Below are 13349 nucleotides of genomic sequence, written 5' to 3'. Positions count from 1 at the left end.
TTAAACATTGACAATTCAGAGAATATTTTGTCGTTGTTGGCAATGTTACAGAAGAATTTGAACAGGGCGAAAGTCGTGTTTTCCAAAAATCTTCAACCACTGAGACGCGGAACATACAAAAAAATACTTGAATGCAAAACTTAGTCAAGTGCAGAAAATTACTCATCCGTAACATGTGAACAGTGACGTCATGGGCCATTGTGGTTTAGTGACGTTTGCAGTTGTAAAACAAGAACGTGCAACTGTTTTTCAAAAAGGAAAAAACTTGTCACACCAGAATTGTCACTGCAAATCAAGTTTTACTGTGCTGCGGGCATTTATTGTTGTGTGTTTATGCAAATTATACCTTTGTGAAATTAATTGACTTCAATTAAGGAATTGTAGCAAGGACCAGCAGTAGAAATAGAAACATGAAAATTTCTCCTTACTCTCACCCCAGCGAATCTCACTAACTCTGCACTGCTGTCATCTCAAATGTATGCTCGATTTATCGTACTGATTCAATGCACAATATATTCACCAAAAAAGTCTCAAGATGTGTATTAAGTTTTTTGAAAGGTTTCAGGACTTCATCTGGTGCAAAGTTTGCACTGCAAACTGCCAATACGGTGCTGGATGTCAAAATCCCAAAATGAGAAAATTGGCTTGTTAGAACGTAAACACTGGAACTTACTAGAATATAGATGACCATGTCCTCAAACCGTTGTCAGGTATTTGTTTAACCAACACAACCAAGATTTGTATTAATTAGTCAGAAGCAACAGGCCTCTGATTGATATCAGTAGATCTATTACCAAAATCTTCAACAGTTTCCCATTCCAAAAAGTTGGGTTGATATATGCAATACCCATGATTGAAATGCAGTCTTTTAATCAACATGCATTCGTAGCGGAATCGACTATAGTAAGCAGTTGTAATTTGGTTTTATAGCATACAGAAAAGTTTTTTACCTTGCACATGTGGAATGGTGGGTAAGGTTATTCTGCCCTGGTAGGGTTGGGCAAACTTTTCTATTGACAGTCCAAAAATCATCAAATATTTGACATATTTTAACCATTATAAAGCAGACAATTAGAGTTACACCATAACCTATTAACAATAATTATGCTTTAAAATGTGGCCCAGATAAGTGATGTGTATAAACATCAAACTGCAGTACGAACTGCTGCTTCATTTGGCCCTTTTGGCAACAGGGGTTGTAACCAAAAAGTGGCACAGGCCACATAGCACCAACATGGCACCAGCATGGCACCTTTGTGTGGTTTCTGTTTGTACTACTCATTGAATCCACTGTATGCTAAATCGGTAATACAGTCTGCAGCCTTTAGCATGATGTTGGCCATTTTATTACTTTGCAAAGTTTTTAGCACTGTTTAAAGTTTTTTATAATACCTATTGTTGGGAGCACCAAATACATGTGCTAAAAGCTAGTAATGTGAAATAAGCTAGTTAAAACTATGGCACATTCGAATCACATATTTATCGAACAGAATTACCCAATATATTGGTAAGTTTTTCATACTAAAATAGTTTTTTTTTATGGTGTTACGCACTTTCATTAAAGATAAAAGCAAACTCTTATCAGGACACTAATTTTCTTTGGCTAAAGTTGGTTTCTCTTTTAAGCTGAAATATAATATTTTGCATTTTTAACCAATCCCTTGCATTGACTTTACCAAAGCTTAGTCTTAAAGTCAACATCACTTATTTACTTTATTATCGGCTACAAATCACTAACGACATGAAAATAATAATCACAAAATTCATTACGTGCATGGTAGCTAACTTCCATTTTCATACAAATTACGTAAACAATGCATAATTCAAACATATTTAACAAAACACATTTTGTGTTTGTGATGTCATAATTATTTCCTTTGTGCAAGTTTTGATTCAATAACACTTAAATTGTTTTTACAACTTTCAATCCACTCCTTCCTTTCCTCTTCACTCATGTCTGTTGCGGTTCTGTAAGCTTGGATTGCTTCTTTATAAAAATCCACACTTGCATTCAGTCGATTTGTTTTCGCGCAAACAAAACCAAGGTCGTTTAACAAATGACCGAACACTTGATGCTTTGCTGAGTTTTCACCAAACTGTTTCCTCATCATTTCAAGTCCAAGTTTAATTGTTGATTCCTCGGACGAATAATCTCCGATTAAACCTCGACTCCATACAATGTGGAGCAAACACCACACTTGCTGCTCACATTTAAATCCTTCTTCCACGTTTTTAATATTTTGTATTTTGAGTCTCATCGTTTCCATCAGTGGGATCACATGACCACGAATTATTCGTTTGTTTTCAAGTTTTTGATTCGAATCTGATGTTTTCATCAAATCTCTGCATGTCAGATACAAACCCCCAACACAATCCTTCACCCCTTCCACCGCTTCATCTCCATCACGTTTGACATAAAGTTTAGACGCAACATCGTAAAATAAAATCGATTCCAAATATTTTCCCACCCATCTCTTTTTATCTCCAGTTGTTCTCAAATCTTCCGCAGTTTCCCCACGACCTTCAAGCGACCTTGAAAGTTGGTTTCTTGTTTCATTTGCTTCAAAATATTTATGTTTTTTCAACAAATTCAGGTAAGTTTGGATCAAATAAGTTGGACCGATGTTTTCATCTGAAATAAGAACAATTTATTTAATTTAAACATAAATAAATCCAACCTCCCGCCATTAAATACCCTGGCGGTCTATTCAAAGTGTCAGTGTTTCGGGGGATTTTTTTGGTGGCGCTAAAGAGTGGTAAACGTGTATTTTTTTTAAAAAGGGGACCTTTTGGAAAAAGAAATTTAAGATTTCGTACTTTTAATGTTTCACAATTTATCAGAAAAGGGATTTTGATTAGGTTTAGTGAAAAATCACAGAATATACACGTCAATGCCGTTATTTGTGATGTCATAAAACAACAAATGTGCTGCAAAAACCTATGTATGTTTTGTCACGAAATATGTGATATTTGAAAGTCCTAAATGTTCATTTTTCCCGAACTTTCCCGATACAGTGGTATTTAATTATAAAATGTTGTATCCACTGTATAATCAACAGCTTTCTTTGAAGCATTTTACATTGCTTGCATTTCTGTTAAATGGTATTACTACATTCCTCTTGCATAACAACTTATTCATGTTTCAATACTAGTAGTTGTCAAAAAGGGGGTGCTAGCAGTCTGTTCCTAGGGGTTACCAACAACAGATACAGTTTTCTTCAAATTGTTTTTATTACCTGTTTGCTGTTGTCGTCCCTGCACAACTTTTCCTGCATTTATCTGTTCATCACTTGAAAACTGATTATGGGTTACATCATAAGAGGTTTGATGCTGTTCAGTGCCTTGAAAGTGATTAAACAAAAGTAAATCTAAGCTACACCCTAGGTGATGTTTTGTAATTTGAAAAAATATAACTTTGCATTTGTGTTACGTAAATCAATGGGCTTGTAATAAACAATGAAATTACCTGTTTGTTGCATTGCTCCCTGGATAATATTCTCAGTGTTGTCTTGTTGACTATTGAATAGTTCAGTGAACCTTGGGCTATAGGGAGTAGTTGCAGGCTCTTCAATACCTTGAATAGGTTTTACAAAAATATATTTTCATACTTTTGTCATGTTAGTGTTAAGCAAGTTGGTGATTTTGTGAAAAAACTAGTCCAAATAGAGTTGAGAATGTACAACCTTATTTATTCGATTGTGACGGTGATCAAAAGTTAATATAAGCCGCCTTCGAATTTAAGCCACATGTAAATGTCATAGGCAACCTTAGGTGCCCTATAACAATAATTGTCAACAAATCTGTCCATTGAAATTGTCAGGTACGCTGATAACTGCGTTTGATAAAACGTATTGGTAAGGCAGAGCAAGTTAAAGGTAAATTTCATTGAAACTGAGAAACACAGCCACAGCCACAAGCTGCCCTCGATTGAACACCGCGGAAACAATAGGTTAAAAAACTTTACAAGCTGTGGCTTACAATCAAGTGAATACGGTACAAGACTTTACAGATTTTCAAAAAAAAAGTGGAAAGATTTAGGCCTAGGTAGGGTCACATAAAGGTTCGTGTGCAAAAAAACCCAAAGAAACAAAAGAACGTCAAATTTTGTCACATTTACTAATCAGTGTTTGTTTACAAGAAAACTTACCGGAAAGTTGCATCAATACCATCGCAGCATCCGACTGCCTTGTATAAATATCACTGCTTGTTTTGTATTCACCAAAGCTTGTTGGGTTATTGGCAATTTCAACCTGGTGTCCACTGAATTCTGATTTTGGAAACATAATAAATGTTGCATCATATCAATATAAAAAAAGATGGTGAACAGGGACTAAAAACATCTTTCTATGTCAATACTCTTCGTGTAGTTTTTGATATTAACAAATTTGTTAGGATGGACTGATGGCCTCATTGCACGACACGAAAAAAGAGACATGAGAAAAAGGTGTTGCACAAATGAATTAACACAAAGATTTTTTCGTGTCACAAAGTTGCAATGAATTCACTGCATGATTTTATACCATTTTGGAGAAAATCTCTTCCTTGCATTTCTGTGTGACTTTTGCTTAAAGCTTATTAATTTCAAGTTAATACCTGTTTGTAAAGTTGGCATAGTATTCCGATGTTCCTGTGTTGGGTTAGCGGTAATCAAAGAACCATTTCCGGGTGGGACACTAGTGACAGTATTATAGGAACTTCCACCATTACAGAAAGTAGAATCTACACAAAAAAGAAATTTATAACTCTTCAAATATGTATACAATGACATGTGGATGGAAGTAGTTTCTATAATTTAAGCTTTACCAAAAATTAACTTTGTAGATTAAGTGCTCTGATGAGGCTCGCAAAAAATATCCATATCTAGCATGTGGTTAAAATTGGCGATAAGGAACTTGAAAGTTAAGGCTTTGAATAATGCAGATTAATTTCTTTATTGTTCAGGGCGTAATTTTTAATGCGTGTCAAACATCTCAAGAAAAATTTTTGTGCGTCTTGAATAGTAAAAATGTGGTATGTGGTAACTAACGTATGAGAACGACCAGGCTTATTTCCATTATAGGATTCTTGTACTTACATAAGTTTAGAATATTTAGGAACATAACTAACGGTTTTGTAGATCTTTAATATGAACAGAATAGCCAATACAGTGCTCGAAAACTTCATGTAAACGTTTCGATTGTTTCTACAACCATTATCAATACTATTCTGTTCATATTAAAGTTTAGAATACATGTTGAAATAGCGACAAACAAAAGGCTTATTCGCTGAACGTTAAAGCAAGTGTTGGCTGGTGTTTACATGGATTTTGTCTAAAAATTTACTGCGGTTGCATTTATTTAGCCATCTAAAGAGACAAAATTAATTTGGATGAGGATCCCGGCATAGCAAACGATGATGGCATTAGGTTTTCAACACTACGTAACCATTCAGTTAAATGCTGTTGTTTAATAGTGACACAAAATACAAATTTCTCCCCAAATAATTATTTGCAATTAAATGACTTCTACTGGCACCAATTTTTTGAACCACTTTGCCACCAGTATCTATATGCCAATCATTGAAAAAAGAAAACTAGTAAGATCGGTGTGAATGCTGCAAGATTGGCATGACCGATAATTAAGTTATTAAAGTAATTCAATTTATGGTCTTTAAAGACAATGACGTTGGTCTGTTCATGTTACTGAATATCGGTATCTCAACATTGTTTCACGCCGCCCGTGTCGAACAGTGGCTTTGCATGTCGAAAACTTAGAGAGGCGAAAAAGGCAAAAATTAAGCCTTAATTGTTCATTTCTTCTTTTACCACCAAGCCAAATTTCCAAGATTTTTTAAAATACCTGTTGTTGATGGAAGAAATTGCATAAGTTGTGGTTGCTGTGTTAAGTTGTTTGCAGTAAAGGCATCGTTTCCAGTCAAGAGATTTAAATTTCCGCCCACTGAAGTAAAAACTGCATTAAAACTTCAATAAAAAACAATTCAAATTTAAAATCAAGATGGATCTTACACTTTAGAAAAATTACATGGCTGTATTTGCAGACAAACCTATAAGCTAATTTCCTTTTTTGGAATATTATCTGTGTGTGTGAACACAAAAAAAAACAAAAAAAAAACAAGCACAGATCGAAATGAACCGGTTTGCATGTCTTGTTTATGCTGGCATGATTTTCAATGTTAACCAACTGTAAGCTTTAAAATTGTCTAATTTGGCTTATGATACAAAATGTCCTTTCTGTACATATGGAAATGTAGCAATGTGAAATACCTGTTTGTGGTGGTAAAACATTAGCATTAACTGAAGATTGATTTGCTGGCATGAAGTTTTCTGTAGTATTGCTGACAGGATTGTGGTTACTTTCAGGTTCACCAGTGTTCAAAGCAGTGTCTACATTTCAGAAGCAAATATTTAGAGGCAAAAGTATACAACAAACAAATATTTAGAGGCAAACTAAACAATAATTAATATATTGATTATGATAAAAAATACACTTGCATAACCATTATTTTAATGAAACTCGTATTGTAATGCAAAAAAGTAATGCAACCACTCATGATAATTGAGTTTCAGAAAGTGACATTTTTTGATCGACAGGCCTCATCCACACTGAACTACTACCCACAGTTTCCAGCTAAATGGACAGACTTACACGATTTAACAGTGTGCCAACTTCACAATTGTATTTTCAGCTTTCAAAATACCTGTTTGTTGCTTCTGCGGTATATTTTTGCAACTTGATATCAGTATGATCATACACTGGTCACGAAAATATGTGTTTATGTCGTTTGTACCTTCATAATGTTGCTGATTGTGTCTGGTGGCTGCATGTTCTTCTTTTGCACCATCCGTGTTAACCTCAGCGGATGTTGTGTTTCCTTAAATAAAATAAACACATCACAATTTTAAAAATTTACAAAATTTGACATTCTACACTAGTGATGCATGGAATTGTCCGAATTCGGTTCTGGTCGAAACAAAATATTCAGTTTTTGCGGTAGTTTTCAAGTTGTATTGACGATTCTGTACCAGGCATGGGCACAACGATAATATTTCATTGAACACCATCGCTCCCATTTTTTAAAGGTTATGTTGTTAGCGAGCGTACATGCTAAGACTTGTATCACAATAGCAATCCGCCGCTGTAACAGTTTTATTGTCATGTCACTGAACAATACAAAGGAGTTGTTGATTCTGCATTAGTTTTAGACCAGTTCGTAAATTTGTGTGATGCACAATTACACAGAAAAGATAAGATGTGCGCCCAAAATAATATCATCTTTCAAAGTATTGGAAATTATTAATACAGTTCACATGCTATTGTTGGTATCTCATAACGTTTTCATGAGCGTATAAGTCGGCCAAAACTGAATCTTCATCAAAATCGCAGATTTGGCCAAATAAATTCTGCAAACCGAAGCTCCACATCACTACTCTGCACCATAAACCTGTGATTCCCAACATTTTTGTGGTTGCATACCACTTGGAGGTAAAACAAATTTACAAAGTATCCTAGGGGATGAAGCAACAAACATTTTTAGATCACTTGCAATTTTTTTAATTTGAACTATATCCGCAAATTACGGAAAGGCACTTGCGTACGACCTGGAATGCTTTTGCGTACCACTAGTGGTACTACCGGTTGGGAAACACTAAACTAACTGAAGCTGTTAATAACATTGTACCAAAAAGTGTATTATGTAGCTTTTAAGGCTTGGCAAGGAAAAAGGCTTCTTTCAAAAGTGATTGCCAATGTATTGTCTTACATAAATTTAACTTAAAACCTTAGGAAAGTAATTGCTTCACTGTAATGCAATGTTTACCACTATCAGTAGCATACCAACAGCAGATACAGTTTATTCAAATTGTTTTCAGTAAAAAACCTTTTACACACATAGCGTTACCTGTTTGTTGTCGTCCCTGCACAACTTTTCCTGCATTTATCTGTTCATAACTTGAAAAATGATCATGGGTTTCATCATGAGAGGTGGTTGGATGCTGTTCAGTGTCTTGGAAGTTATATAACATGAATTTACATTTATTTTTATTATGTTTACCACAATCACTAGTTTGTGATGTCATAACAGGTGCCCTCCATTAACAATATCAAAATATATATGACGGAGGTCGTAAGTTTTATTTTTTCACCTGCTTGTTCTTTTCGTGATGTTCCATCTTCAGTATTTTTTTTAATTTTCTTGCTGTCACTGGAAGCGCTTGGAATGTCATTGCTTGATTTTCTTTTCAAAGCTGAATGAGAATGGATTGCTAAAGTCAACTATTATTTTATTGCAAACATCATATAACAGATAAACTCAATTTTGTCATTTTGAAAGGCCAAAAAATAAATATTAATAAAAATGCTTTTGAGAGAATTTTTATATGGATTGTTTGGTAGTGCCAAATTGTAGAGCTGGTTTGTCTCAATAAAAGGCAAATGTTCCAGGTGTTTTAAATAAATACTTTTCATCCATAGACAATGAAAAAGAATTTACCATGATGGTAAACGGAGCGAATGTGTAAGGAGGGTTTGTGAGGGGGAAATTATTTAAGAGTAATTTTGCATTAGGCAATGTGGCTTCCAACTTCAACATAAGAGAATACCTTTATTTGTTGCAAAATGTAATAGTAATACCTTTATTTACAGCGATGAATATTTTTTAGTTACTAATTCACTTGGTAATATAATGACTCGTTTTTTCAGCACTGCAACAGCTGAGAGGTCATACAGTTTGCTACTAGTGCATTTTGACACACTGTTTTGGAACCTGTATTAGCAAATTTAACAGCATTTTTAAGTACCTAGTTGTTTCTCAATATATTCATTGTTATCATGCTGTGCTGGTATATTTTCTGCCAAAGGTTGGAGAACTTTCTCTGGAGATCTTCAGGTTTGTATGATTTCTGGAATATGGCAACAATATTTTACTTTAAAACTTAACTAATTTGATGGTATTCTTTCATAAGTCAAAATGTAAGGTATTTGATGTTAAGTGTTAAACTTTCATTCAGAAAACCAACCCAAAACATACAAAGGGTATACATCTTTGAAAATACCTGGCTGTTGCTCCACTATTTCTTCAGCATTCAAGTCATACTGTTGTGACCTCACATTGGATAATCCTTGACCTGCTTTAAAAAATTTTGGGATCAGCACTTTAAAGTGAAGATGGGTTTTTAACTAAAGTGATCAGTATTTTATGTTTGCATTATATAAAGACATAATCTCTGCATACATCAGCTTCCAACACTACCTGCTCGTCCAGAAACCACTTGGTCTTCAGTTGAATCAGTGGAAGAATGAGTTCGGGTGACATCCCCAAGTGCAGAAGAACGAACTAAATAATGTTTAAAGGATTTAGTTTTCTTTTAAGTGCAAAGTGCTTCATATATTCCCACATGATTAGGCAGTTACTATGCAGAGAATGGTTAAAAAAAGGCCAACATACTTTGGTGTGCACCATAGGTTGGCACACAAAGTCATCAAAGTTTAAACATAAATTGTAAACTGACCGTAGCATTCAAAAGGTTGCCGAGCCCTGAGCTATGGCATCTGTATTTACCACAGTGCTATATTTATTATGTCTACAGTGAGTTCTATTTATACATGGTTGCTACAAACAACATCATACACTACATATCATTTCTAAGAAGTATTAGTTGAATATACTCTCATTCACACATTTTTGTGCATTGAAGAAAAATTTGTTAAAGGTTTAGTAATTGCTGGTGCTATGAATGATCTTTTCTGGCATCATTATAGGTTGGAGGATTGTGTACTTGGCGGAAGGATCGTATATCACAACAGAGACAAGCAAGCAAATTTGAGTCAATTTTTCTACAGTCACAGTTAATGATCGGAAATTTTTGCTAGTTTGTATAAATTTGAGAACAAACCTTGGAATCTTCGGGCATTTGTGCAAAATGATGGAAGGGAAACCAGCTTCGCATTGTTGACAAGAAAGGGATCTTTCATGTTCATCTGCCTAGCAACATCTTCCAATTGTTGCTCGATAACTTCTTGACTTTGCTGGTCAAGAAGTTGCTGCAATCTCTCACAGATTTCGATCATGTTTGGTCGAACAGATGGATCTTGATCCCAACATAGCTTCATCAGTTGCTCCAGGTTTTCAACGATTGCTCTGTCACTGTAACTGAGAAGAGACTTTTTTTGGTTTATTATGGAACAATCTGGTCTTCTTCCTTCCTTGATGGAATCCTGTAAAGCTTTCAGGTTGTCGGTCGGATATGGCAATGCCCTCACCACGAGAGTAAAGACCATCACACCGAAAGCATAAACATCAAGTTCTTTGGTGGGTTTCATGGTGGGATCTTTTAGTTTTTCAGGTGCTGTGTACATCGGTGTGTATTGAGGTCTTTCCTTCTTGCTTCTTGCTGAAGGATCCTTTGTTGTCAATCCAGTTAAAGTTGCGAGTTCTGCATTTCCAAAGTCGCACAATTTGAGGCGCAGAATTTTGGTAAGCAACCAATTTTCTGGCTTGACATCTCCGTGAACCATTCTCTTCAGAGGTAAACCATGGCAAGCTTTGAGACCTTCTGCAGCATCCAGTAAAAACCGGACACGCAAAGGGAATCCCAAAATGATCGAGGTATTCAGCAGCAGTTCCAATAGGTTTCCCCCTTCACAGAACTCCATGACAATCCCAATGGCAAAGGGCCATTTAGTCCAACCATAAACACTCACTATGTTGATATGATCTAGTTTTTGCAGGTTTTCCAGCTCTTCACCAATTCTGCAACATTAAAGTTATTTAAACAAAAACAGTTACAGTAGTGTATCATGAATGCTGGATTTACGTTTTTTTAAAGAGTTCTTCACTGTGTCGGCCACCAGCTTTGATTACTTTGACGGCAACAAATTGCTTCCAACCAACATGGTAACCAATTATTACATCACTGAATCCACCACTTCCAGCAACAAAATTCCATTGGTCACATAAAATATCCTCGGCTTTGATGAAATGAAACTACAAAACATATATAAACAGATGGTTACTATTACCAATATTGCTGATCAAAAACATGAGGATATGTGGGGTAGGCTAACCTGGTAACGTTTCGAAAAGGGCGCATAGTAAATTTTTTTGGAAAATACTAGTATGATTAGAATGTAAAACTCCACATACCTCTTCCACAGAAGACATACTACCACTATATAATCAGGACAGAAAGGACACCTGCAACCGAATTCCACAAGAACTGTTTCTCTTTGTTTCCCCTTTTCAAAATGGCGCTGGTGGTTTCGAACAGGAACCAAACAAAGGAAAAAAGGAGGAACCCCAACAAAATCAACAAACAGAGTTGCTTGGGGGTGATTCCACCCGCGCCATCGCTAAAGGGTAACCAAATGTCCTTCGCATCCGCGAAAAAAATTGCGAATAACATAGATATTCAGCTGAATTATACTTTACGTTTGTTCTTGCTAAAATTTGCAGAAGAAACATGAGGCGGGTTCACTACTGTCATCCTGGCAGAATCCAAAATTATTGTTTCGCGAAATCCGTTCCGCATCAATGAGCAGCATTGCACAAAAAGGTTTAACTTATACAAAGGAGTTTATTGTGGGGATATATCATACCAGTAAGCATTATTTTGCAAAATATTTCACTTGTTAACCAATTCGTACCAATACCTCTGTAGAAGTCCCAAGTTTACATGCAAAATGACCTGAAATACGAATCTTTTTACGCTATAATGCATTGCCGGTGACGTCACTTTCAATCAAGTGCCAAACCACTTTCCGCTTCATAGGATTTTTTTTAAATCTCAGTATCTGTCAAGGATAGAGTGCAGAATAGCGTGAAAGTAATAAAAATTGGTAGAGATCCCACGTATTCCATCAGAATGACCTGAAACACGGGTGTTTTTGCGCTTTTTTGCATTCCCGGTGACGTCACTTTCAATCAAGTGCCAAACCACTTTCCGCTTCATAGGATTTTTTTAAAATCTCAGTATCTGTCAAGGATAGAGTGCAGAATAGCGTGAAAGTAATAAAAATCGGTAGAGATCCCACGTATTCCATCAGAATGACCTGAAACATGTTTTTTTGCGCTTTCTTGCATTGCCGGTGACGTCACTTTCAATCAAGTGCCAAACCACTTTCCGCTTCATAGGATTTTATTTAAATCTCAGTATCTGTCAAGGATAGAGTGCAGAATAGCGTGAAAGTAATAAAAATCGGTAGAGATCCCACGTATTCCATCAGAATGACCTGAAACACGGGGAGTTTGCGCTTTTTTGCATTGCCGGTGACGTCACATTCAATCAAGTGCCAAACCACTTTCCGCTTCATAGGATTTTATTTAAATCTCATTATCTGTCAAGGATAGAGTGCAGAATAGCGTGAAAGTAATAAAAATCGGTAGAGATCCCACGTATTCCATCAGAATGACCTGAAACACGGGTGTTTTTTCGCTTTTTTGCATTGCCGGTGACGTCACTTTCAATCAAGTGCCAAACCACTTTCCGCTTCATAGGATTTTATTTAAATCTCAGTATCTGTCAAGGATAGAGTGCAGAATAGCGTGAAAGTAATAAAAATCGGTAGAGATCCCACGTATTCCATCAGAATGACCTGAAACACGGGGAGTTTGCGCTTTTTTGCATTGCCGGTGACGTCACTTTCAATCAAGTGCCAAACCACTTTCCGCTTCATAGGATTTTATTTAAATCTCAGTATCTGTCAAGCATAGAGTGCAGAATAGCGTGAAAGTAATAAAAATCGGTAGAGATCCTACGTATTCCATCAGAATGACCTGAAACACGGGGAGTTTGCGCTTTTTTGCATTGCCGGTGACGTCACTTTTAATCAAGTGCCAAACCACTTTCCGCTTCATAGGATTTTATTTAAATCTCAGTATCTGTCAAGGATAGAGTGCAGAATAGCGTGAAAGTAATAAAAATCGGTAGAGATCCTACGTATTCCATCAGAATGACCTGAAACACGGGGAGTTTGCGCTTTTTTGCATTGCCGGTGACGTCACTTTCAACCAAGTGCCAAACCACTTTCCGCTTCATAGGATTTTTTTAATCTCTGTATTTGTCCAGAATTTATGTCGTCGCAAAATCTAATGGAGTGACACACCCGTTTTTTCACACAATCTCATACATTTTCCCTTCTAATCACAATGTGTCACACTTATGAACTTGCAAAGAACGTTTTATTGTGCAATATGCGTCCAATTCTTTTTCCTTCTTTTTGTAGTGAATATAAATGACCGTAAAGGTAATGCTTGTTAAAATAAATGTTTTGATTTAACATTTTCAAATGAAATGATATTTACTCTTAAAAAATGGTAAATTTATACATGATGTTGATGTATCACAGGTGAAAGTG

The 13349-nt window shown here is 35.8% G+C and overlaps 2 protein-coding genes across 4 annotated transcripts; both read right to left on the bottom strand.

Moving 5' to 3' along the window:
• Positions 1–1694: 1694 nt before the first annotated feature.
• LOC145889139 (uncharacterized) lies at positions 1695–8320 on the bottom strand. The gene is made up of 11 exons (XM_082980021.1): positions 8308–8320; positions 8141–8242; positions 7897–8001; positions 6697–6870; positions 6263–6382; positions 5838–5948; positions 4594–4719; positions 4148–4267; positions 3467–3574; positions 3237–3341; positions 1695–2632 (listed from the first exon to the last, which is right to left on the bottom strand). The coding sequence occupies exons 1-11, from the start codon at positions 8318–8320 to the stop codon at positions 1869–1871; spliced, it is 1848 nt and encodes a 615-aa protein (XP_082836147.1). The 3' UTR covers positions 1695–1868.
• LOC145889478 (receptor-interacting serine/threonine-protein kinase 1-like) lies at positions 6263–11405 on the bottom strand. Of its 3 annotated transcripts, none has more exons than XM_082980437.1 (10): positions 11140–11405; positions 10811–10980; positions 9890–10746; positions 9247–9330; positions 9050–9124; positions 8795–8896; positions 8141–8242; positions 7897–8001; positions 6787–6870; positions 6263–6382 (listed from the first exon to the last, which is right to left on the bottom strand). In XM_082980437.1, exons 1-6 carry the CDS (start codon positions 11155–11157, stop codon positions 8880–8882), a joined length of 1221 nt encoding a protein of 406 aa, XP_082836563.1. In that variant the 5' UTR covers positions 11158–11405; the 3' UTR covers positions 6263–6382; positions 6787–6870; positions 7897–8001; positions 8141–8242; positions 8795–8879. The 3 variants fall into 3 exon arrangements, with proteins under 3 accessions (XP_082836563.1, XP_082836566.1, XP_082836565.1); XM_082980440.1 differs by having other exon boundaries at positions 9050–9121; XM_082980439.1 differs by lacking the exon at positions 8141–8242.
• Between the last annotated feature and the right edge of the window lie 1944 nt (positions 11406–13349).

The sequence above is a fragment of the Ascidia mentula genome, chromosome 2, assembly GCF_947561715.1.
Source record: "Ascidia mentula chromosome 2, kaAscMent1.1, whole genome shotgun sequence".
Taxonomy (NCBI): Eukaryota; Metazoa; Chordata; class Ascidiacea; order Phlebobranchia; family Ascidiidae; genus Ascidia; species Ascidia mentula.
Note: the sequence above shows the minus strand (reverse complement) of the source record. Positions and strands in the feature narration are given on the sequence as shown.

Excerpts from the sequence above, each read along its gene's own strand:
- LOC145889139 (XM_082980021.1), bottom strand. Across the intron at positions 4,720-5,837 it reads ATTTCTTCCATCAACAACAG|ATTCTACTTTCTGTAATGGT; the intron begins GTATTTTAAAAA and ends TTTTTTGTGTAG. Across the intron at positions 3,575-4,147 it reads GGTATTGATGCAACTTTCCG|GTATTGAAGAGCCTGCAACT; the intron begins GTAAGTTTTCTT and ends AACCTATTCAAG.
- LOC145889478 (XM_082980437.1), bottom strand. Across the intron at positions 10,747-10,810 it reads GAAGAACTCTTTAAAAAAAC|AATTGGTGAAGAGCTGGAAA; the intron begins GTAAATCCAGCA and ends TTAATGTTGCAG. Across the intron at positions 9,125-9,246 it reads AGTGGTTTCTGGACGAGCAG|CAGGTCAAGGATTATCCAAT; the intron begins GTAGTGTTGGAA and ends AATTTTTTAAAG.